The sequence below is a fragment of the Bactrocera oleae genome, chromosome 2 (genome assembly GCF_042242935.1).
Source record: "Bactrocera oleae isolate idBacOlea1 chromosome 2, idBacOlea1, whole genome shotgun sequence".
In the NCBI taxonomy this organism is placed as follows: Eukaryota; Metazoa; Arthropoda; class Insecta; order Diptera; family Tephritidae; genus Bactrocera; species Bactrocera oleae.
The window spans coordinates 96,975,357-96,997,742 of NC_091536.1; the positions used below are offsets into that span (position 1 = coordinate 96,975,357).

The 22,386-nt window shown below is 36.0% G+C and overlaps 2 protein-coding genes, 1 long non-coding RNA gene and 1 other non-coding gene across 11 annotated transcripts in view; 3 read left to right on the forward strand and 1 right to left on the reverse strand.

Annotated features, from left to right (window-relative positions):
• Positions 1-5,825, forward strand: part of LOC106614839 (uncharacterized) — a 126,085-nt gene extending 120,260 nt beyond the window's left edge. For all 6 annotated transcript variants that reach the window (XM_070106094.1, XM_070106095.1, XM_070106099.1 and 3 more), the window contains 2 exons: positions 2,233-2,373; positions 3,343-5,825. In XM_070106094.1, coding sequence (XP_069962195.1) covers positions 2,233-2,373; positions 3,343-3,538 — 337 coding nt within the window. In that variant the 3' untranslated portion in view covers positions 3,539-5,825. The remainder of the gene's footprint in view (positions 1-2,232; positions 2,374-3,342) is intronic.
• Positions 5,826-6,126: 301 nt separating this feature from the next.
• On the reverse strand, positions 6,127-7,016 carry LOC118679879 (uncharacterized). The gene is made up of 3 exons (XR_011395013.1): positions 6,759-7,016; positions 6,591-6,693; positions 6,127-6,546 (listed from the first exon to the last, which is right to left on the reverse strand). It is a non-coding gene; the product is annotated as an uncharacterized lncRNA (long non-coding RNA).
• Positions 7,017-7,078: 62 nt separating this feature from the next.
• Positions 7,079-16,227, forward strand: LOC106614802 (uncharacterized). Of its 3 annotated transcripts, none has more exons than XM_014230712.3 (6): positions 7,079-7,209; positions 9,315-9,586; positions 11,826-11,900; positions 14,433-14,844; positions 15,221-15,357; positions 15,625-16,014. In XM_014230712.3, exons 1-6 carry the CDS (start codon positions 7,094-7,096, stop codon positions 15,942-15,944), a joined length of 1,332 nt encoding a protein of 443 aa, XP_014086187.2. In that variant the 5' UTR covers positions 7,079-7,093; the 3' UTR covers positions 15,945-16,014. The 3 variants fall into 3 exon arrangements, with proteins under 3 accessions (XP_014086187.2, XP_014086186.2, XP_069962202.1); XM_014230711.3 differs by having other exon boundaries at positions 7,113-7,209; positions 9,319-9,586; XM_070106101.1 differs by lacking the exon at positions 7,079-7,209 and adding an exon at positions 16,101-16,227 and having other exon boundaries at positions 9,301-9,586; positions 15,625-15,962.
• Positions 16,228-20,099: 3,872 nt separating this feature from the next.
• Positions 20,100-20,248, forward strand: TRNAL-CAA (transfer RNA leucine (anticodon CAA)). Its single transcript has 2 exons — positions 20,100-20,137; positions 20,204-20,248. It is a non-coding gene; the product is annotated as a tRNA-Leu (tRNA).
• Positions 20,249-22,386: the final 2,138 nt, after the last annotated feature.

Here is a 22,386-nt window from a genome sequence, read left to right on the forward strand (position 1 = left end):
CACACCAACACACCAGCGCACCAATACACTTAGGCATGCATATGCATTGAATGAGTTGAACGGGCGCTGAGACCCTCATATGCAGATTGCTGCGGCAATGAAGCGTGCAGCAGATAAAGCATATGTGTGTGTGCGTACATATGTTCATAGAGCCATAGCAAGAGCAAAGGACATGGTGTATGGGAAGGGGTTGTCCTGTGTCAGTTCGCCGCTTCATTTTCGCTTACTGACTTGCTGTGGCACCTCCGCGAGGCAATGCAGTTTTCCTTTATCAGCCCATTTGAGTGGAAAATCCGTTACTGTTTTCAATCACCCACACACAAATAATCGGCCTGCCTTTGAACCTTTGTTGCTGCTGTTGTCTCGATTCAGTATAACGGCACTTCCCCATTGCTCAAGTGCCGTCCTTTGTGTGTGGGCTTATCGAATTGTTTGCTGTGCTAGAAAATTACCTAAAACGCTTAAGGCGTCGCAACGCATTCAACTATTCAGCAATTGTGGCATGCAAATGTGTTATTATATGCCAAAGTTACTCATACGCCACGTGTGGCGCTTTGGCTTAATGCACTGCAAGAGCCGCTAATAATAGCGGCCGCTGCTTTATTGTATTTGTAATGGAGAAACCGGTAGTGGTTATATTAGTGTAATTTTCAGAAATGCTGCAATAAAGTTCAGACTTTTGTGGAGCAAATGAAATAATTCGGTAATTTGCTAAAATAAAAGTCCGATATTAGCGGAAATTATTAACTTAAATAAACTTTGAAGTTGCAACAGTGAGCGAAGTAAAGTTGTGAGCAAAATTAGTTAGCATTTTTGAATAAAAAAGACTTCGGAAGCTATTCATTGCCACCTTTTTTAAGTTATATTTATTGTATTACCATATATAGAACAGTTATTCCAACAAACCATTCCGTTTAGTATACATGTCACTACTTTGATCCTTTTTATACCCTAAACAGGGTATATCAAGCGTGCCAGTTCTGTAACACCCAAAAGGAAACGTCGGAGGCCCTATAAAATATATACATAAATATATATATATACATTTGAGCTGAGTTGATTTAGGCATGTCCGTCTGTCCGTCCGTCCGTCCGTCCGTCCGTATGTCCATCTGCCTGTATATATACGAACTAGTCTCTTAGTTTTTAAGCTATCGATCTGAAATTTTGCACCTGTCCTTTTCGCACCAAGAAGCTCCTCATTTGTCGGAACGGCCGATATCGGATCACTATCGTATAATCAAATGTTTGCATCGAAATCTTTTTTATTTGACGAGATATCTTCACGAAATTTGGAAGGGATCATTATCTAAGACAATGATGAAATCTTCGAAGAACCTTTTTGGATCGGATCACTGTAGTATATAGCTGCCATATAAACTGAATGGTCGGAATCAAGCGCTTGTGTGAAGAACTCCTTCATTTGACGAGGTATCTTGACGAAATAAGGCATGAGTTATTGATGAGGGTATTACAGCCTCAGTGCAACCGAAGTTATCGTTTTTTCTTGTTTGTTTTTATATGATCATATATATTAGCAAAACGGTATAGTATTCTTGATTTTTGACTTACAGATCGTACTCGAATTAAAAATGACCGAATATTTTTACAAAGTATGCAAACCATAATTGCGTCACTTTATTATCTTAACTATTTGAATTATTTTATTACTTTAAGGGTATATTTATATATATTTTCGAACTGCACGCGATATCCGTCAGAGGTTGTCACCCGATTTCACCCATTTTCACACTGTCGGTGCTAAAAACATTTGTTTCCAGTGAGCGGTTTAGGAGATATGCACATTAAACCTATTAAGGGGTGGGAATACGCCCATTTAAAAAAATATTCAAACTGCAGATTCCCCTCCCTAATGTGATCCTGTGTATCAAACAGTCTTGTATCTTATTGTGGAGCTTAGTTATGGCAATTCATTTGTTTTTGATATATGGCATTTTGTGGGCGTGGCAGTACTCCGATTATGCCCATCTACGAGCTCGTTCTTACTTTGTTGCCAAAGAATATGTACCATCAAAATATCTTCATTTTTACTCGAGTTACAGCCATGAAAACTAAACACATCGCAATGATATAAAATATATGTAATTACCAATAACTGTAAGAGCTTTATTATGGTCTAAGTTAAAAAAGTGAGTCTTTTGTAATAACTGCTAAATATAGTTCTTTCTTAAGCTAAGTAAATGTCTCAATTATATTCATTTTTTCGTTCTAGAATATTTGGCAATGACACATTCACATTGCATTTGGATCATGGACGTGGTTTTGGTAAACCCTTTCACGATGAATTAACAATTTTGGCGCCATTACTGCAGTGTTGCATGATACGGACGTCGACGTTGAAACGAATATTGGAGTGAGTAAACATTTTTAGTGTATCAGAAAACAAACACCGCACACGAACAGCAGAGTGGTGAGCTTAACTGTCAGCATCCGTTGTTGTTTTATAGTTTTTAAATAAACAAAATTTTACTATAAAAACTCTTTAACCGTCCGCTGTGTGATGTGGCCTACGCAGGCCATTTCGATTTTCAAAGGTGTATATCTTTTTCTCCATTAACATTTTGAAATTCGGCGACAATATAATACCATACACGTATATTAACTATAGAGATAACAGATTAGGAAAATAACTGGTTTTACACAAAAACTTCATGTGCTAGTGTAAATGGCTTACGCAGGCTACCATAGGATGTCAAAGACGATGCGTGCGTCACTTACGACAATGACAATGTGGATTATGTCCCTGTTGATGACGGAGAGGTACCTGATGTTGATAACAAGCTTGAGGTTGAAGAAGAATTGTCTGAACACGAAGATATTGATGAAGCTGGATGTGATGAAGTAGCTGCACATGAACACAATGCCTCAATGTATGCCAATGGTGTACATCGATTACTAGACGAAAAAAAACATTGTTACGAGTATAAAATTGGCAATACAAGTATGTTCTGGAAATGCACCAATTTTTAATCAATACGACTTCCAATAATGTTCAAATACATCATCATCACACTATTCTTTGCCATCAACATGCTTTCTCGTAGGTGGCCTGGCCAGGCCATTTCAAACAACGAAGCCATACAAAACTTTCACACAACGGATGGTTAAAAAAGTTATACATATTGACATGTTTGTGCGCCACTGTCAGTATTCGTGTTTACATTTTTAGAGTAAGAACTTTAATGTTCAAAGAATTAGTTAATTGCAAACAGTGACAAATAAGTAAATGCTTAAATTTTTAAACATCAACTACACTTCACATCTGTCCTCTATATTATTAGCATTTTTACTTACATATTGTTGCTATTTGCCTACTTGACAGCTTTCATAATGGACCCAAACCACTGTCGGAGCTGATGCGCGAGTCCATGTCCGTCGATCCGATTCGTCCGATTCTATGGGAGCCACACTTGAAGGCGCTCGATCGGCGAGTTACCATCATACTGAGTGGTATACGGGACTGTGTGAAGAAGAATCCACCTGAGGAGGCGCTCGAATCTGAGGATCTGCTGTCATAGCAATTACAGCAACAGGGGCGAATAAAGATACAGGAGGGCAAATTTAAGTTCCTGATTCGCCCAAAAGTTCGCCATACGAAAATGACAGTTTAGCATTAGAACTTAGGATACTTAATGTTGTAGTAAAGTAAGAGCAAAGTCGAATTGTGCTACAATGTGCGGGGAGCCGACATTTGTCAGGATGTGTGACTATACGACTTTTTTTTTTGTTAGTGGTTGACTAGTTGAATTTACATATACTTGTATAACAAAGCATTAAAACTAAAAGAAACTTCTCGGTACAACGCTAAACACGAGTGGGGTGTTACGAGCTCAAGGCTGGGCAGAACTTCGTTGAGGCGGCAGAGCCTTTGAAAAAGGCACAACTCGCCCAACAACCAACCTTTGCCAAACACGAATTAATTGAAGACAAATAATTTGTAGGCTTAAAGTGATAACAGACATAATTTAAAAGTATAAAAGTAAAAAAGTTATTAACAAATTCAAAATGTATAAACTAAATAAATAAGTTCGTAGCTAAAGCAAAATTACAAAATTATGTGCGGGATATATGCAGTAGATACTACGAAATTTTGCGCTGGTTAAATTTTTAAGAGAATTTTTGCGCAAATTGAATATGTACCTTTCATAACTAACTGTAAATATCAATATTATTTACAAAATAAAAGTTGAGATGATCTGAATTAGAATACCAATTGGCAGCTGAAAGTTCGCATAGTTAGGAAAAAATCTTAAAGAGAAGGTTACACAAATAAACGAAAGCAAAAAATCAACTAACACTTCAGAGTACAGTTGGTGCCAAAGTGCGGTCGAAAGTGCGAGCTTTTGCGTAATTCAGTAAAAGGAACGCCGAAGTGTGCGAAACACACTACGATTTAACAGTGTTCGCGTTTCGATGCTGACTCCAACTAGGAAACTAAATGAAAAGACTAAATAACTAACACTTTAACTATAAACTTTATTTATTAAGAATTGAGGAAATTTATTTATTATTTTGTAAAACAAAAACTGTAACTTCAAAATTTTACTTAACTCCTAATTCCTATACTTTTAGCGTGTGGTATTTAGGTTTAATTTTACCCCAATTGAAGTAGTGAACTTTTTTTAAATTAATTTAAAATATCTTTATAGTGAAACGTCGGTTTCGACTAAGTGTGTAATTCTAAATTATTTGATTTAAGTTACTCTTAATTTATTTACGCTAAAATCTAAAACTGCTGATGACATCTTTCCTGGCGCAAGCGTGTTTACTATAATATTTTCGATATCGATATCGCTATATTTTAATTTTCCACTATACATATCTCATTAGTTGGTTAAAAAGTTGTGCGTTCATGTACTTGAGTTGTTTAGAAAACACTTGCATATATACAGCTATGTGCATACTCAACTACGAGTATGTGTATAACGTATGTATGTAAATAGTAATTATATAGGAAACACTATAGTTATATATATATGTATATATGTACGTATGTATAGCTGTTTGTTAATTTAGTTGATTTGCCTTTGAAATGTTATGTAATCAAAACAAATAATGAAACTTGAATTGTTTGTGAGCTCTTTAGTTAGTAAGTACTACAAAACAAAACATAAGAAAAGAAAAAATACCAAAGAATTGTGAAGAAATTCTAACGACATTTTTTTCATCATGCAAGCTTTTATATATATCATATGCGCATATATATATGTTTTGCAGAAAAATCAAAATCTTGTTTGACAATTTTTATGTTGTCTCGATGTCTACAATAAACAATTATTTCCTAGGACAATATTAGCTAATTAAAGCTGTGAAAGATAACTAAATAACTCTTTTGTTCTTCTTGTAAAAGTATCAGATTTTCCCTTTTTTGTTTTGAGAATTTGTGTAAAAAAGTTTATTTGTACAGTTACAGCTGTTGAATACATGTGATTCTCAGTTTAACTTAATTACTACTAAAAATATGAAGGGAAAGAATAGGTCAACACTGTGACTCCAGCATATTGGTCTTAAGTACTGTTTATACATTAGTTTCCATATCTCTCTAGATTTAGTATCGTTTCACTTTTGGTGTATTCAAAACCTATTAAAGCTTTTATCAACATATTTATGTAAAAATATTGTGTATTATACATATATATTTAATGTTATTTAATTGTATTGAAAGTTAAACTAAATTAGTTTAATAAAGTGGGAAAAAATTCGTAAATAAACTGACGGATTATTTGTAGTATGAATACGTATATAACTAAAGAAACTTGTGAAATATTTGAATGAATTTGAATAAAGTACTATAAGATTATATTAGCTGAGTTGTTTTTGTATTTCAATGATGTATGTTTTATGGACATCATTTCGCAACTAATAAGTAAAGTGCTTAAATGCGATATTTCAGAAAAACTGCATCGCAACGCGATTTTGCACAATCATGTGTTCAACCATCTTTCTCCTAGAATTCATATGATTTCAAAACTCGATTGAAATTATATGCAAAACCGGTTCAATCGGAGTCGAGTCTATACGTCAAATACGCAGATTATAGAAATTTACCAAAAAGTAAAAAAAACTGAAAGAGATTTAAGATTTTAAACGTTTTAGTGGAACTAAAAAAATACATACATATAGGGTCTAGCAACAAGAACTTGTGATGTTAAAATGCAACAAAATACTCAAATTTGGTCCAAATGGGTTCTGTTTTTTCGTTATGCAGATAATTTTATGCCATTTATGATTTGAGCAAACTGTCGGCCAAATGGTCACCACGGCTCCGTTTGCATATCTTACCCTGTATACGCCAATTTTGGATGACTCGGTGCAGCATTTCGGCTGGAATTTCGTCTATAGTGCGTTGAATGTTGTCTTCGTATGCCAAATTTCAGATCAGTATTTCAAAAAGCGAGGGACTAGTTCGCGTATATACAGACGGACATACTAACGGACATGTATAGACTTTATGGGTCTGCGACGTTATGCAAGTGTAAATCGTAAAAAATTGTATTAATTGAATTAGTTGCAACGTTGCAAGGAGCTGAATAACATATATAATATCATGAAATTAAAATTAATATATACTGTATGAGCGACAATTTCAAGTTTTGATCGGTTCCTCTTCGCTTCGATCCCTCAAATGAAATGCATACTCAAAAGCAGAATGGCGAGCACTTCATATGATACACTTCATGTATGCATAGTAATTGATTTATTTATAAAGCTTGCAAATACTCAAATCAAAATTATCACCTATCTTTCTCTCACTGCATCTCCCACACTCTCTCTTCCACATTGTCTCTGTATAAGAATAAAGTAGTACTATGTTCTCTAGTAGTACCAGAGAACGTAAAGGAATTACAAATTAGTACACAAAAGAATTTCATTTAACATTTGCTCCTTCTCTATTCATTTACGTTCTCTGGTAGTACTATGTTCTCTGTTGGGTTGTTGAGGCACTAGTGACTATACCATATGTTGTGTTGCCTTCCAATTGGACCACATGTCGAGTGCTGTCTGATCGTGACGATTACAGTTTGTGGATTTTATAATAAATATTTTCTTCATATAAACGAGCGCAGTAATCAATGGATCATTTAGTAGCCAGTGAGTGCCCAAGTCGCGTTGTCAATTGTAAAGCAGAGCGCTGTGAAAAGCCGAACGAAATTCGCCGGTCCGATTCGAGCCATAGTAAAGTTGATTTGTAAGTAAATATTATTTGTGAAAGTGTCATGTGGTAATAAAATGATATATATGATATATTTATAAATATGATTAAATATAAATAAAATCAAATCAACAAGTTCTAAATTACAATATATATGTGATAACTGGATTCCTATTAAATTCCACTCAATCTTGTTAATTACATAAATTTTTCATTCTACTTAAACCACCATGAGTTTTCACGTCTATATATGTAAACATACATATGATTTTGTACTCGCAGCGGCAAATGTGTGACTTGAACAGATAATTTTAAAGAATACATTAGTGTTTATTTGAGTAATATAATAATATAATACGTAATAATATAAATAAACACAAATTGATACATCTCTTTAAAATACAATATAACCATTAATGAACAAAATTTTAAAATATTTATGTGACAGAGACCTTACCCCTCTTTACCTGTGATTATTCAAATTGCTTCGTTCTGGCAGTAAAGCAATAGTGATGAGCTTTGGTAAAAAGTACGTGTATTTATGAATATGTATGTGTGTTTGTCATATTTGTGTACATACGCATAAATAAGGAAACATTTAATTAACATATTATGCTAAACGAATTTAATTATCTCAGCAAATAAAATATGATTTTAAAGTATTTGGATTGAAATCTGCCTATTAATAAAATAAAAGAGGGAAAAAACTTAGGATTCATGATTCATGACTTTCAGCATTCGAACGTAAATACTTGCATTCGCATTGAGCTTAACTCCTTCACGCTTATGACCTAAGCCAACTCAAAACTTTCACTGTTTAGCCACTATTTTGTTGTAATCCTTTGCCTATTGAGATATTGTTCGCGCAACTCACATTAATGTGTTGAAGCCTTTGTCTATTAAAGGTTTATTTAATTATATAAATTCTGGTGTTATTACCAGTAATCCTCATTTTTAATTAAAAATATTATTTGTAAATAAAAATTATAAACTTATTGTAATATCATAGAAATTGTAGACGCATATCTAAATACGCATGGGCATTGATATATGAAAAAATTGTTTGTGTGTATTTTAGAACTCTTTGCATTCAATTAATCGAGTAATCGGATTAACTGGATGGGGTAATATTCGAAAAATAATATTCGATTTGCACTATCCGGATAGTCGTATCCGATTAACTTTTCGTTGTCGACTATTCGAATAGTAAGCGTTCATTCAATTTTATATTTTTATTGAAAAAAGTGAAATTTTCAATAATAAGATTTTGTTCACAAGTTCTGTTGTAAGAGCCCTAGTCTATTCATAGCCTTTTCCCCGTTTCCCTTATTGAGTGGTATATGTTTCTTTTCGAAATGCTATTTTTCGACGTTCCCTGATATTAAAACTCACATTAGTGCTCAAAAATATATTAAATTTTATTAACAATCTCTGACTTGAAGAAACACAACAGACGTTGCTTACTAAAAATTTGCAGCAATCAATGAAAAATTTGTTTCGAAGGAGAATACAAGTTCAGAGTGATGTTCTTAATACAAAAGCATAAAATTAAAGTGCTTTTAAAATTATATTCGTCTTAAACTTGTTCTGAATCCAGTTTCAACTGCAACCTAATCGATTAATAATACCTTTTTATAAAAATAAAAATATTTTGACTGCTTACAAAATAAGCCGATAAACTCGACGACTGAACTGAAATACACATAGTTAGCAGCTACTTAAAATAGCAGACTTAATACATATATTGCTACCTTATCTGCTGTTTAAATGAATCCTCTCAGAAATCTAAATTTCTTTGACTTGTTATATGTAGTTCAGTGAAATGAATTGTGCACCAAGAAGATCTTAGAAGAATAATTTGTGACTAAAATTGAGTCCATATTTAACTATCATTTGTTTGACTTACAAGTATTTCATTTACTGCATGTCAGATCCCACATTTTTGGGTTATAGTATTATATTTATATCTTGTATTAAAAAATAACTGAATTTTCCCAACTGTGTTTATTTTTATGCTCTCAACATCCCATTGAACTTTTCCGACCAATCGAAATTACAAATAAATAAAGTGACTTACAAAACAAAACATTATTTCTATATGATATCAAATCTTCTAAGAATGCGATTTGTTTATTCTCGAGGCAGTGTATAAATAAAATTGCGGAAACATTCCATTTCGATTTCGACCAAGTGAAATATAAAAATATGTCGCATTACGTAATCGATCTTCGTTCGGATACGGTAAGTCTACCGACAGCGGAAATGCGCCAAGCCATGTTTGTTGCTGTCGTGGGCGATGACGTTTATGGAGAGGATCCGACGATAAAGGCATTGGAACAGAAAGCGGCTAAGTTGTTTGAAAAGGAAGCAGGTCTGTTCGTGCCCAGTGGCACCATGGGCAATTTATTGGCTTGTAAGTATACAAACTGTGGTAATCAAACACACATCTGGTGATATACATATAATATGACTCAAATGAAATGTGCATAAAGTTGGAAGAATGCATAACGAAATTACTAAGCATTTAATGAGATAGTTATGTATTTAGGAGAAAAATATTCAAATTGTTGATCAAAGAAAAGCTGGAAAATTTAAGCTCAAATACACTGACACTGATAGGTTCTTCTGGTTCCCAAATGAAGCTTAAGATATACACATTAGTCTCTGCTATCATGGTCCGATACTCGAATAATTTATTAGTATAAAAGAGCCTTAAAATCCCAAGGCAATTTAATTGCTGTGCCACATTTCCCTTGAATCCTTACACTATTGTATTGTACAGGAGCTCCTTTTTCATATATGCCTTTAACAAGTCTGTGGGTAAGTACGTATTCCATTTAAGTCCCAGTAATCATCGATTTGCTTATCATATCATACCTATACTAAAGTCTCTAATGCCAGGAGAACAGATAACAGAAGACGAGTTTTCCGGACAGAGAGATTAATATCATTTTTGACTTGATTACCAAATTGCTTCCTGCTCCAACAACCTAAACTTTCTTAATCTGAGCGAAAAGCCTGCTGCAACCTTGCGAGGGGGAATATCTGTAATCATTTCCTTGGGGTTCCATTATTTTAAAATAATCTGCTTCTTTAGCGTTCACCAAACCAAGTTTTCAAGGTAACTTTCACATAACCTTTTTAACAAGCAATGGGCATTCAAAGTTTTAATGAATAATGAACTACAAAAAAATAGCTGTAATCTCCAATGTTTATCTACCAATATACTGTGATATCTTTGAATGTGTAGCATACTGGAAGTATGTCGTCATTGATGGACTTCAGTTTAAACTGCTGGTCTTTGGCGGGCTCACTGATAAATATTGCTTGTGTATCACAGAATGTTGTATTGCATTTTTTGAACCCAGCATATAACCTGAACATGGCTGCTCGATGCAACTATCGATTCAATGCAAAAAACTTTAGCCCAATCTATATACTAGAATTTCGCAAAAAAAGACTACATGCTACAGTATTCTTTATTGAAAATTTCTTTTTATCTTTACCGTAAGCTAACTTTATTGCTAGCCCTTGATTTATAGGCACATTTATGGTGTCAACTCTGTTTATGTTGGGCATTAAAAATGGCCATAATGCGCGTTAACGCCATTAAAAATTCTGACTTCAGTTAGTATGACCGTATACTGAAGAATAGGAGTGACCCAGGAAATTATTTTCCAAAAATTGCCATAGCGTTCTAATTCCATAAGCACTTAAGACCGCATACCTTATAAATATTTCAAGCATGGAATTTTAACACCTTGCTGTAAGGTGATATATCTTTATGAATTTCATATAAAATTCCCTTAACAGAAGGTAGTCAGCACGACTTCTATTGGAATCGCTGCATAGTTGTTGCTGCTACTGTAGTTGCTGGTGCTGGTGTCAAGGAATGTAATTCACTTTCATGGTTTCTGCACATTTACACTGCGTTTGCGTTCCTGCCACTAAGTGCATACTGTTGCACGCGTCTCACCACACACCCATTGGTGAAGATAACTAGTGCCATATTGAAGGGCTTCTAGTGATTTTTGAACCGCCACTAGTCAAAAGCAATATTTCCATTGATTTTTCGAAATAAGAGGCGTTAAGTTAAGAATGGATACAGACCCTATTAGGTGAAGAATCTTTACTTTTTTTATAGAGATAATCGAAGCCCCATTTACCATGGCTGTCGCTTTTTTAAGTGGCCTGATCACTGTCACAGACTGCTTTACATAGCTACGATTATCTACATATGGTGCACTAGATACTTACACCTTTGCTAGAGCTTTTGTTTCTATTTTTAGGGTGTGCATTTAGGTCCAATGATCCCCGACCGCACCATTCAATTTTACAAAAATCTGTCATTCAACCATCGCCAATCCCATGACACTAGATGTAAATGAAATTTTTGTTCAAAGTTCTATTGGACCATTTGTATGGTTTCGCAAAGCCACAAAGTGTCCTGCAGGATGCGAGCATTCATAGAAAAGCGTGCGCATATGAAATTGTGTGTCAGTGCAAGCTTTCCACTAAAATACTTAGTTCGGCTAAAAATCAACAAATTTATGCTCCCTTCAAGCATTCCGTTATATGCTCACACATACATACTCACACATTTGGTACATACATATATCACATTCTTATCTAGCCATTTTTATACTTTACAGGTATGGTGCACTGTCATCGGCGTGGCACGGAAGCAATTGTGGGTGATTTATCTCATGTCTACCTCTATGAGCAAGGTAAGTTTCATTTCCTAAAAGTACGATAGTTAAAATTATAAGGGAAATTAAAAAAAGCCAAAACGAAGACCACAATGTATAAAAACTTTAAAAGTAAACGAGGAAACAAGGAAACGTAGAAATGCCAAAAATTGGGAAAATGTTCGACTGCGTCCCTAGGCATCCCGCTGATAGAACAGCGCAAGGATAACCAGCGATATCGGGTTAAAAGTGGTGCGATGGTCGCGAATGCGATAGTGTACAGCGAATGTTTGTGTTTGCCGGTGCTGCATGGCATCAGCGCGCCGAGCATACACCGGATGTGCGAGTATAAATGCCGCGCCATGTTCCTGCTTTCGATAGCATCTACCGAAGACAGCGCACATATGGGCACACACACACATGTGCCTGTGTGCTTGCAGTTGCCTGTTTGAGTTGCACATCTAATTGTTACAATTCTCGTTGTTTTTGTTGATATTTCAGCTTTTTTTGCAGTCATTAAAATGCGCACAATAATGCAATTTGCAACACAAAAAACTGCGAAAAGTAATAATAACAGTAAACAGTTAATGACAAAAAAGGAGAGACTTTGTGTAAATACGTAGAAAGCTGAAGCGAAAAATTCACATTTACCGCGCTACAAAAAACGTAAATGTGCCCACACACACTTGCATTAATATATGTATATTTATGTAGTCATGCAAAATGTACGTTTCATGTTTGTAACCCATAAATCATCAAAGGTATGAGGATTAAGTAAATATTTATTCATGAGGAATTCATTTCACTTTTTCTAAAAATTTTTACAAATTCAATAATAACTTCTCAGACATTGCTCCACATTGCTATATTCTTTTAATACATATTTACATCCTATATTTTAAGACAAAATTTTTTTTATACTCTCGCAACATGTTGCTGCAGAGTATAATAGTTTTGTTCACCTAACGATTGTTTGTATCACCTAAAACTTATCGAGTTAGATATAAAGTTTTATATACATATATAAAATATCAGGATAAAGAGACGAGTTGAAATCCGGGTGGGTGAGTGTAAAAATTGAGATATATTTATGAAATTTATTACCTCTAAAAGGTTTAATGTGCATGTGTGAAAATGAATCAAATAACGGTACTGTTAAAAACTACTAAAAGCGCGATAAATCAAGCACTAGACATGCCAGCGACATTAAATTTTATCTCTGGTTATAGTCTTGCAACATGTTGCTACAGAGCATAATAGTTTGGTTTTAATTTAAATTCACACCCAAACTATTTTTCTTAGAGCATACATTTCAAATCAATTGTTTTGGAAATAGTTCGTAACTTAGTTGGCATAGCAAGTTTTATATTTCGAATCAATATTAATTTAAAACTTCGCTTATAGTCCTGTTCCTGTTTGCTTTTAATAACTTTGCGGGTTATAGATATGAAATCCCACCTTTTGTATACAAATACACACATGAGTACGCTACTTTACAAAAATAACAAAAAATTGCATAAGCACTCATGACTGACCATTGCAGCGCGATTTGAAGGAAAAAATTTGGAAAAACAAAAACTTTTTTGATTTACCGCCGTTGACGACCCTCCGACGCATATACTTTTCCTCCTCAATCCCGGCAGATTTGAATGTCGACATTGCTAATGAATGTGATAAAGTGCCGCTGCAATTGTTACGCAAAAAAATAAAGTACTTTGTACTTTAGAGCGAAACCAAACAAAATAATTTCAGCATATAAAGCTGTTAATGGTTTGCGAATTATACTTGACCACACCCCTGTGATTTGGGGAGCTGGTTTTCACGTGTGTTCACAGTGAGCTGTTGATTATTGCATTCAACGCATTGTTAATATTTATTTGGTCATTTAAGTTAATGAACTGCTTTTTCTTGCAGTAAATTATATTATTAATTCATTTAACTTTTTCTCTACATTATATGAAACTCTTATTGAAAATGCTCAATAGGCAAAGCTTGTGCGGCAGTTTAAAGCAAGAAAATCTTAAGCACCCTATTTTGGTCTCTATTGCTGAGACTAATATGTATAGAAAGGTACATATTTTATAAGTGACAGTGGGGAATCATTTATTTCATCTCATATTCAAAGCCCCAGTCGGAACTATTTGCCATTCGCGAAGCTAGCACCCCCTTGCATATTATAAAAAACTCACAACTTTCTCGGGCTCCAATAATTTCAAATTTTTATTACAGGTCACAATCAAGCAAACTTCTTGTTTATAGATCCATCAAAGCTTTATTTCTCGCATAATCAGTCATGTGTTTCAAATCGTTCCAAACATTGGTTTCACATATCGATTGAGAGTCTACAGGACTACTAACATCCGCCACTTTTGCGGGAATAGCACTTAACTTTTGCAAAATTCCTAAATGTCTTCTGATTTTGACCGTAAGGAATGTGCTCTTTTAATATTTAGTTCTTCTGTGCAATTATTCATGCTTAGTCCACATATCGCTTTGCTCGCAGAGCACATCCGCACGGACACATATACACACATATATATTGGCTTAATATTTGGACTCCTTTACTTTTAGGTGGCGCTGCTCACATCGCTGGCATACAATTAGCCACAATACCCAACAAAGCGGACGGCACATTCTGCCTCGAAGCACTGCGTCGTAAGGTGCGCTTGGAGGATGATCACGAGCCAATTACGTCGCTCATAATAGTGGAGAACACACACAACATATGCGGTGGCAAGGTGATACCGCTGGAGTGGCTCGATAAGCTGGCAGCTCTAGTTAATGGCGACAAACAGCTGCAACCCTACGGCAAGCGTGTGGCACTGCACATGGATGGTGCGCGCGTCTTTAATGCGGCCGCAGCGCTGCAGGTGCCTGTGGCGCGAATTGCGCGCGATTTCGATTCGGTTAATTTCTGTTTGAGCAAGGGGCTATCGGCACCTGTGGGCTCAGTGCTGGTGGGATCCGAGGCTTTCATTAGGCAGTGAGTAAAGCATATTAGACGTTAGGCGATAATCAAATAAGAGGCGTGTGTGAGTGTGTTGCGACTTTGTGGCAAGTGTTGCAGCTAAGGCGATTATTATTGCTAGCCGAAAGGCGATTGGTGGGCAATAACAAAGGTACACAGGCAATGCGCTCAAACATTTATTTCAAGGAATTAGAGTTTGAGTATTCGCGTTCGCGTTCGCGTTCGCGTTCGCGTTCGCGCCGAGTGCTTCGCCGTGAGATTAATGTCACAGACTAATTGCTACACTCTCTGCACGTTTTTCTTTTCAATCGCATTTTTAATCTTAGCACTTGTGAAGTTTTTCTTTTACCACTAACTTTTTCTTTGCGTATTCATTTCATTCATTCCGCAGAGCTCGCCGTCTACGCAAGGCTCTTGGAGGTGGCATGCGTCAAGCTGGTATTCTGGCGGCAGCCGGTATTGTGGCCTTGGATACTATTGTGCCGCGTCTGCGAGAGGATCATCAGAAGACTCGACGCATAGCAGAAGGTAATTTTTATTGCAGCCTAATAACAATACATCAATGTGGCAAGATGCGTCAAGTGGCGGTTGATGAGGCGACAAATGACTGCTGCTAAATGCGCTCGAATTAGGTGACTAAGCACTAGGTGGCTCTTACTTGCGTCTAGACAATTGCCTTTCGACTGCTATTATTCTTCTATCGCCATTTGCCACCTCAATTTGCGTTGAAACAATTAATTTCCTTTAATTACGCCTCGATTAATTTCGCCTGCATGCTCTTCTCCTCTCTTTCAGCCATTCACAATGCCAAAAGTCCCAATGTCTCCGTCGATTTGGCGACCGTACAAACGAACATTTTGCTTATTCATCTGCCGAATCCGAAATTCGGTGCTACTGCGTTCAGCGAGCGCTGTAGCGAAGTGACGTCCGAGGAACTTGCCGCCGGCGTGTATGCATCGCACAAGGAGCACGGTATTAAGTTGAAAGTGAGCGCACGCGATTGGCAATTCGCTCGAATTGTGTTGTATCATCAGATCAGCGATGCGGATGTCGATTTGGCAATCAAGAAATTCAATTATATAATACGAAATGTCGACGTCGAATTGGCGGAGTAACTGTCATGTGACATAAAGGTGCAAAAAAAATAATATTTTTTTATTTTTATTAAACGACATAGGTACATAAGCACCTCTTTTTTTTGAGTGGATGGTATTCATATTCACTTCACTAGACGTAACACTTTAATCAAAATAATTCATTTATTTGTCCAGAAAGTCGACTTTTCTTATCTAATTGATTTCGGTTAATAAAGAGGAGGATTGTACATAATAATATTATATTTGCGGGGCTATCATGCACGTTGCATTTGTTTGCAATAAAAATCGTCCTTTTTAAAAATTTGGGTCAAAAATTAATCATGCGACTTAGTCAGAGGCTTCTGTCATCTCTGGTCATTTGACAGTTTCAGTTCTTGATAATGGAAATTTTTCAGTGCTTCAAGTAAACTTCAAAATATTGATCGAGCTTTATAATTTATTCTACATATTCGATTCAGCTATTTGCATTTCATCTGGGTATATTCGTAAGAAATTATAAATCACAATAAAAACATAAAGAAATTTTGGGCATAAATGTATGTAATATAGCCATATGTATAAATATGTACAATATTGATTAAATTTTAAAGTTTTGCCTCAATCATCTCAAAAGGCTTTAAATGCCATGCGTTGCGACATATTGAACGAAGGACTGCCGCCAACCCCACTGCAATATCGCAATTTTTCAATTTGTGGCGCTTATTTAGTCGCCGATGTACTCGCAGCGTCAGAATATACGAAGCGCCTAAAAGTATGTGACACGTTCATACCCGGCAGATTTATAGCAAACTAGTATTTGATTGCCTTACAATTGAGCTAGGCTTGTATTGAGCTCGAAATACATTATTATAAGAACATACGCGTAGCCGAATAGACAATATATTATTCTCTCGCAACATGTTGCAACAGAGTATATTAGTTTCATTCACGTAACGGTTTGTTTGGATCACCTAAAAGTAATCGATATAGATATGGAGCTTTGTATGTATAAATGATCTGGATGAAAGCTTTTGTCGGTATCATTCCTATTATACACTGTAAAAATTCAGTAATCAGAATAAAACTCTGCACAAATAGTGCCCTCAAGCTCTTTCATCCTAAGCCTGAAAATTGTCGAAATCAGACTACAACTTTTCAAGGACCCAAAGCCAAGGGCCCTATGAGGTCTAGTATTGAAATACAGAGCAAATATTTTTGTGATGACAGCATGCGCTTGAACCAAAAATGGGTAAAGTCGAGTCAGTACTTCCCTTAGCCTCCACAAACCTTATATAAATATTTTGAAATTTCCGAACGGTTTTTTTACCGCATCTATCGGTCAATATGTAAGAAATCTTAATGAAGTTTATACTCTCTTTCTAATAAAAGTGTATCCTCTTGCCTAAAACTGATGAAATCAATGCAATACTTCCCCTAGACGCCCTATACTTAATATACAGATTTTCAAATATTTGCTTGACTTAATACATATTATAGCTGTCAATCCGTGAGGTGTCATAAAGAAATTCAGATAGCTTTTATTTCTGGTAATGATCTGGCGTTATACCAAAATCTGTATGAAATTGAATCAAATATACAAGGCCCCATATATAGTAAATCTGATAAAAAGTATATAAGAATTTGCAAACCCCCGGTTGTCTTTATACCGTATATATCGTTCACAATGTAAGATATCTTAGCAAAATTAAGCGAAAGTATAATATTGGATATAATTAATGCTGAAAATGTGTGTTAATGATATTGGGATTCAACATCCTTTGGTTGATATATTTAATTTTGCTTTAACATGCAAAATATAGTAACAAAACTAAGTGAATCTATGATCCACAATATAATAGCAAGTTACTAAGTTTGATTGTAAAACAATCGGTTTCTTCGAATTATGTATATGAATTTATTGGCAACATTTTTTACATACAGTTTTGGAACAACTGAACGTATGTCACCGCCGTTGATTTTTACAAGTTGTGAGAGTATAAAATGTTCGTTTACATCGAACTTAGCCCTGCCTTACTTGTTTTTCTTGAATTTCTTTTGGATAAATATCTGTGCTATGTCCATGCCTTTCGCCTAACGCAGTATTGACCACAAGATTTGTGTAAAATAGATTTGTTCGATATTTCCAAAGCACACACAATCAAAGCTGCTGCAGCAAAAGCGCAAGCAAGTAAATATTTAAGCACTTTCACATCATTTTTAAAATGAGCACGAGCGAATGTATGTTCGTAGCAGTTCGAATAAGTCTACAAACAGGGGCGAGCTGGATATGTATTCTGCCGAATTAGAACGTCAGAAAAAGCTTTGCCGAAAGTTTGAATGGACTATTCAGTTCAGCCAAGCTGCTCTGCCACGTTTGCAGCGCTGCTGTCTATTCTTACTGTATGGCGTTGTGTCCTTCTTTTGCTTTTTGCCATCGATTTGAAAGTACAAATAATAGAATCTCCGGTCCATCGATCAATTTGAATTAATGAAAATTAAAATCGCACTGGCAAATGGAAAATCAATTTACTTAAGTGATGAAGTGCTGCCTCTGCAGCAGCAGCATGCCATAATCTAGAAATGTTTGCAGCCATTTTCACCTCATGGTGGCGTGAATCAAAAATCGCCAACAAACACGCTGATTATTGCAATCGCTCGAGAATCCGTTTCTCAACGCACCGTTGCAGTCGAAGTGTTAGAGAGCGCACTTTTGCTGAAACGCAAGTTTATGCGCGATAATTGTCGAGCGCAAAAATTATGCAAATCTCGTTTCTGACACCGCCACCGCCGTAACGCCAACAGAATTTAGTTGAAATTTAATATAACAAATTTGTGCGCTCGCAGAACTTTCGCACGCTCGAGTGTTGTAATTATGCAAGAGCAATTTGGCGTTTCCCTACTGCAGCATATCATGGCATGCCTGTTTACAACACGCCTACTTGGGGCCTGCTGCCAGCACTTTAGCGGCGAAATTATTTGCATATCAAGAGTCGCTTCAGCGCTTTCGTGTGTTGTTGGCGTAGTTGCCGCAAGCAAACTTCAGCGCTTTCATTTGGTATGCGCCTGCGCAGCTGCTGCGTGCGGAAGTTTTTGTACAACTCGTTACAAACAAAATCCAAAACCGCAAAAACGAAAAAAGCAAAAACAATAATTTTAAATTTATATTTCTTTTTTCAATTTCCTCCAAGACTATTCCTCAAGCCTCAGCGCTGACTCGGTGCTTGCGCAAGCCGATGGTATGGTAAACGGCGGCTGGTGCGAATATTCTTATTTCGCGCCTTAAAATATGCCACTAAGCAACGCATACACGCATACTTCACGAAAGTATGCTCATTTTGTGGCGATGTGTGTGTGTGTGCTTACTGGTGTTCGTTTGTTGCTGCGTATATTTACTTGACATGAAACGACTGTTGATATTACAAATTTGGAGAATTCCTCAACGCTTCCAACTATTTTGCGTATGCATGAGTGCGCGTGTCAGTGTGCGTGCGCATAATTTGTATTCAAAATGGAGCGGCGGCCATAACGATACTTAAGCCGTTCACTTTATAAGCGAGCAGCGCTTCGCCCAAGACACATAATGGCAATATAATAGATTGAGAATTAAGCTGCTTAAGCTTTGTGGAATTATTTTGGCGCTTACTTATTTCAAAATACTTGCTTTTGTTGTGGTATGGCTAAACTACAAATCTGGTGCTATCAATTTCAACTTTTCTCAAAACACATAGGTATAAAGAGCGGGCTATAAAGAATTCTAGTGGGTCACCCTAAATTATTTAGCGCGATAAAAATCGATTTGTAAGGCAATAATTTATAGGAAGAAGCGCAAATTAAGCAAAGATAAATAATATTATTCTGCAATCTCCACAAGTTAAGTGTTCATAACCGAGAAACACATTTTTACTCCATTCATGTACTCCCCATACAATGTGCTTGCATGCTAATTGGCATACCAAAATTCGCAACGCCTGAAAATATGCTTCACGCGTCATTCACATCTTGACGGCGAGCTATTGCTTAGTTTTGCAATTAACTTCGACGCGGAGCAGCGCATGACTCACTAATCTATTTTTATATGTTTATTTATATCATGAGTGTTATTCCACCACTTTAGTTCTATTACTCGTGTTTTTGCTTTGTTCGTTTTCTTGCTGTGCAACATTTGTGCGATGTTTGGGCGCGCAAACTTCGCATGTCAGGATGGCCGAGCGGTCTAAGGCGCCAGACTCAAGAGCGATTCTTACTCACAAAATGTGCTCAAACATGAGCGCATTGGATTTGTGAGTTTCAACTGAGCGTTCTGGTCCTCTCTGAGGGCGTGGGTTCGAATCCCACTTCTGACAAAATTGTTTTTTATAATTTTTATTTTTTTTAATAAAAATTTTTTTTTTGGTGATTTTAATGGCTTATCTATGTATATAAAAATATATTTTCATATATACGATTAACTGCATAAACTTTTAGGGAATTCAATGGATATAACCTATTATTTTCTTTCGTTATTATGTAGTTAAACTAAGGTTTCGTTTTATATAAAGGGCAAAACATGACGATAAGCACGTAAAAAAGATTTTCGCTCTTTATTTAAATGCACATCTTTTAAAAAGTACATATTTATGTAGGTATGACGTATACCATGTGTGAATTGCCGACTATCAAAAGCAATGATATAACTTTGTGTTAAGTTTACGAAAACAATATTGCAACATGTCATTCTGCCCTTAGTAATACTTTGAGGTTATGAAGATTCCAACATAATGACAATGTCAGAAGCGTGTACAAAGAAAATTAAAAGAAAATATTGTGGAAATAAAATTGAAAAGCATGCTTGCAAACGAGTTTTTGAACATACATGATATGTATGTCATCATCTCTGAGGACTCATCTTGACTGGCGCTGAAGTTGATATAACGTTGAAGGGCAAAAAGCGACAGTAACTTTTGATTTCTTGTGGCTGTTTGTTGGTCAATTTGTATATTTTCCGTGTCAGTCAAACAGCTTAGCATGTTGTTATTCGATTTGTTCTTGACATATTTTTCTACTTGCGTACAGGTGCAGCGTTTGACGAGCTTTCATCCTACAATTTAACCACATAAATGCACATGCTCATATTTGTTAGCGTTGCAACATTTTGAGGCTTTGTACTTATAAGCACTACAATCATGTCACTTCCGCTTTGAGGTGATGCTAAAATTATTATTATTATTTTTTTAAATATTGTTTTCAGGCATTAAAGTAGGTGTTCCAGTTTGACTGCGAAACTATTCAGCCCTACCCGGAAATAAACTTTTTGCTATAATCCATCAATAGTTGAATTTGTATACACCGTTTTAAAAAACATTGTACAATCTTAAGACGCTTGTATATGTAACTCGATTTTACTGAAATCCTTAGCTTATATTACACAAATATATAACATATATAGGTAGTGTACATCTACGAACTAAAAATTTTGAGACGATATGAATATGTGGGAATAATTTTTTAACACAAACCCAAATCTGCACATATGCGACCAGATATCATATATCGCGTGCGAGTCATTCGAGGAAAAAGTAAAATATTTATATCACGTTATAAATGGCAACGTGCAATTAAAATTTTTGTAGCGTTTCAGCGGCAGGCTATACAAAAATTCAATTTGCTGCACAGCAAGCACAATCGTACAATGAATGGGTACACCGTCGGTAGAGTGACGAAATGTGGCGCAAGAACGATAAGAAATGCATACGGCCCACGCAGTGCATCCTGGGTCTCACGCAAACAGTCCACAAATTGCGTTTCCTTGCTGCTGGAATTCGGCATTTCAATTTTAATGCATTTGTACATCCACCAATCCCACGGGCGGCGGCCAACGGACGGAAGACTAATACAGAAGAAAATCGTCGACTGAATTCCAACTACCGTGGGGTCGTGTCGTTGGGCATCGAACGGAATATGTTCGTAATGCGGTATTGTAATGATTTCATGCTACCAGAGAAGCATTAAAGGAGCACTACATATGTGTTGCATACTGCCAGCGTTGCTCCCCATTTTGTGTCCCTTCTTAAACATGCGTGAGTATAAATGAGCGCGTAGGCGTGCGTTGTCAACAAAAATTTCGCTTACACTTTCATGTGTTCTGGTAAATGCACTGGGAAACCAACAGATAACAGTTAAAGTGCTTCGAATATAAAAGCGCTTTACTTGCGGTAGGGCCTCCGCCTGCACGAGCACACATGTGCATAAATGTGTTTTTGTTTTTGTTTTTTTTGTTGTATACATAGGTAGGTGTAAACCCTCCAATAATATTGATGACCTGTACTATCAATTATTCCCGATTCACTGTACAATATAGAGCGTACAGCGCATATGTGCTAAATCTCCCCTTGCTCTGATGTGTTTCCTTACGGAACAACCGTTGGGCTTTCCTTCGCATGTTAGGCATTGTATATAATTAAGCTCCCTCATTTTTATTCCCTTATGTGGAAGTCTTAATTTT

What these genes read in the sequence shown, in the direction of transcription:
- LOC106614802 (XM_014230712.3), top strand. Translation starts at nt 7,094, where the DNA reads ATGGATCATTTAGTAGCCAGTGAGTGCCCAAGTCGCGTTGTCAATTGT. An exon ending in CATGGGCAATTTATTGGCTT is followed by an intron (nt 9,587 to 11,825) that starts GTAAGTATACAA and finishes TATACTTTACAG; the next exon opens with GTATGGTGCACTGTCATCGG. An exon ending in TGTCTACCTCTATGAGCAAG is followed by an intron (nt 11,901 to 14,432) that starts GTAAGTTTCATT and finishes CTTTACTTTTAG; the next exon opens with GTGGCGCTGCTCACATCGCT.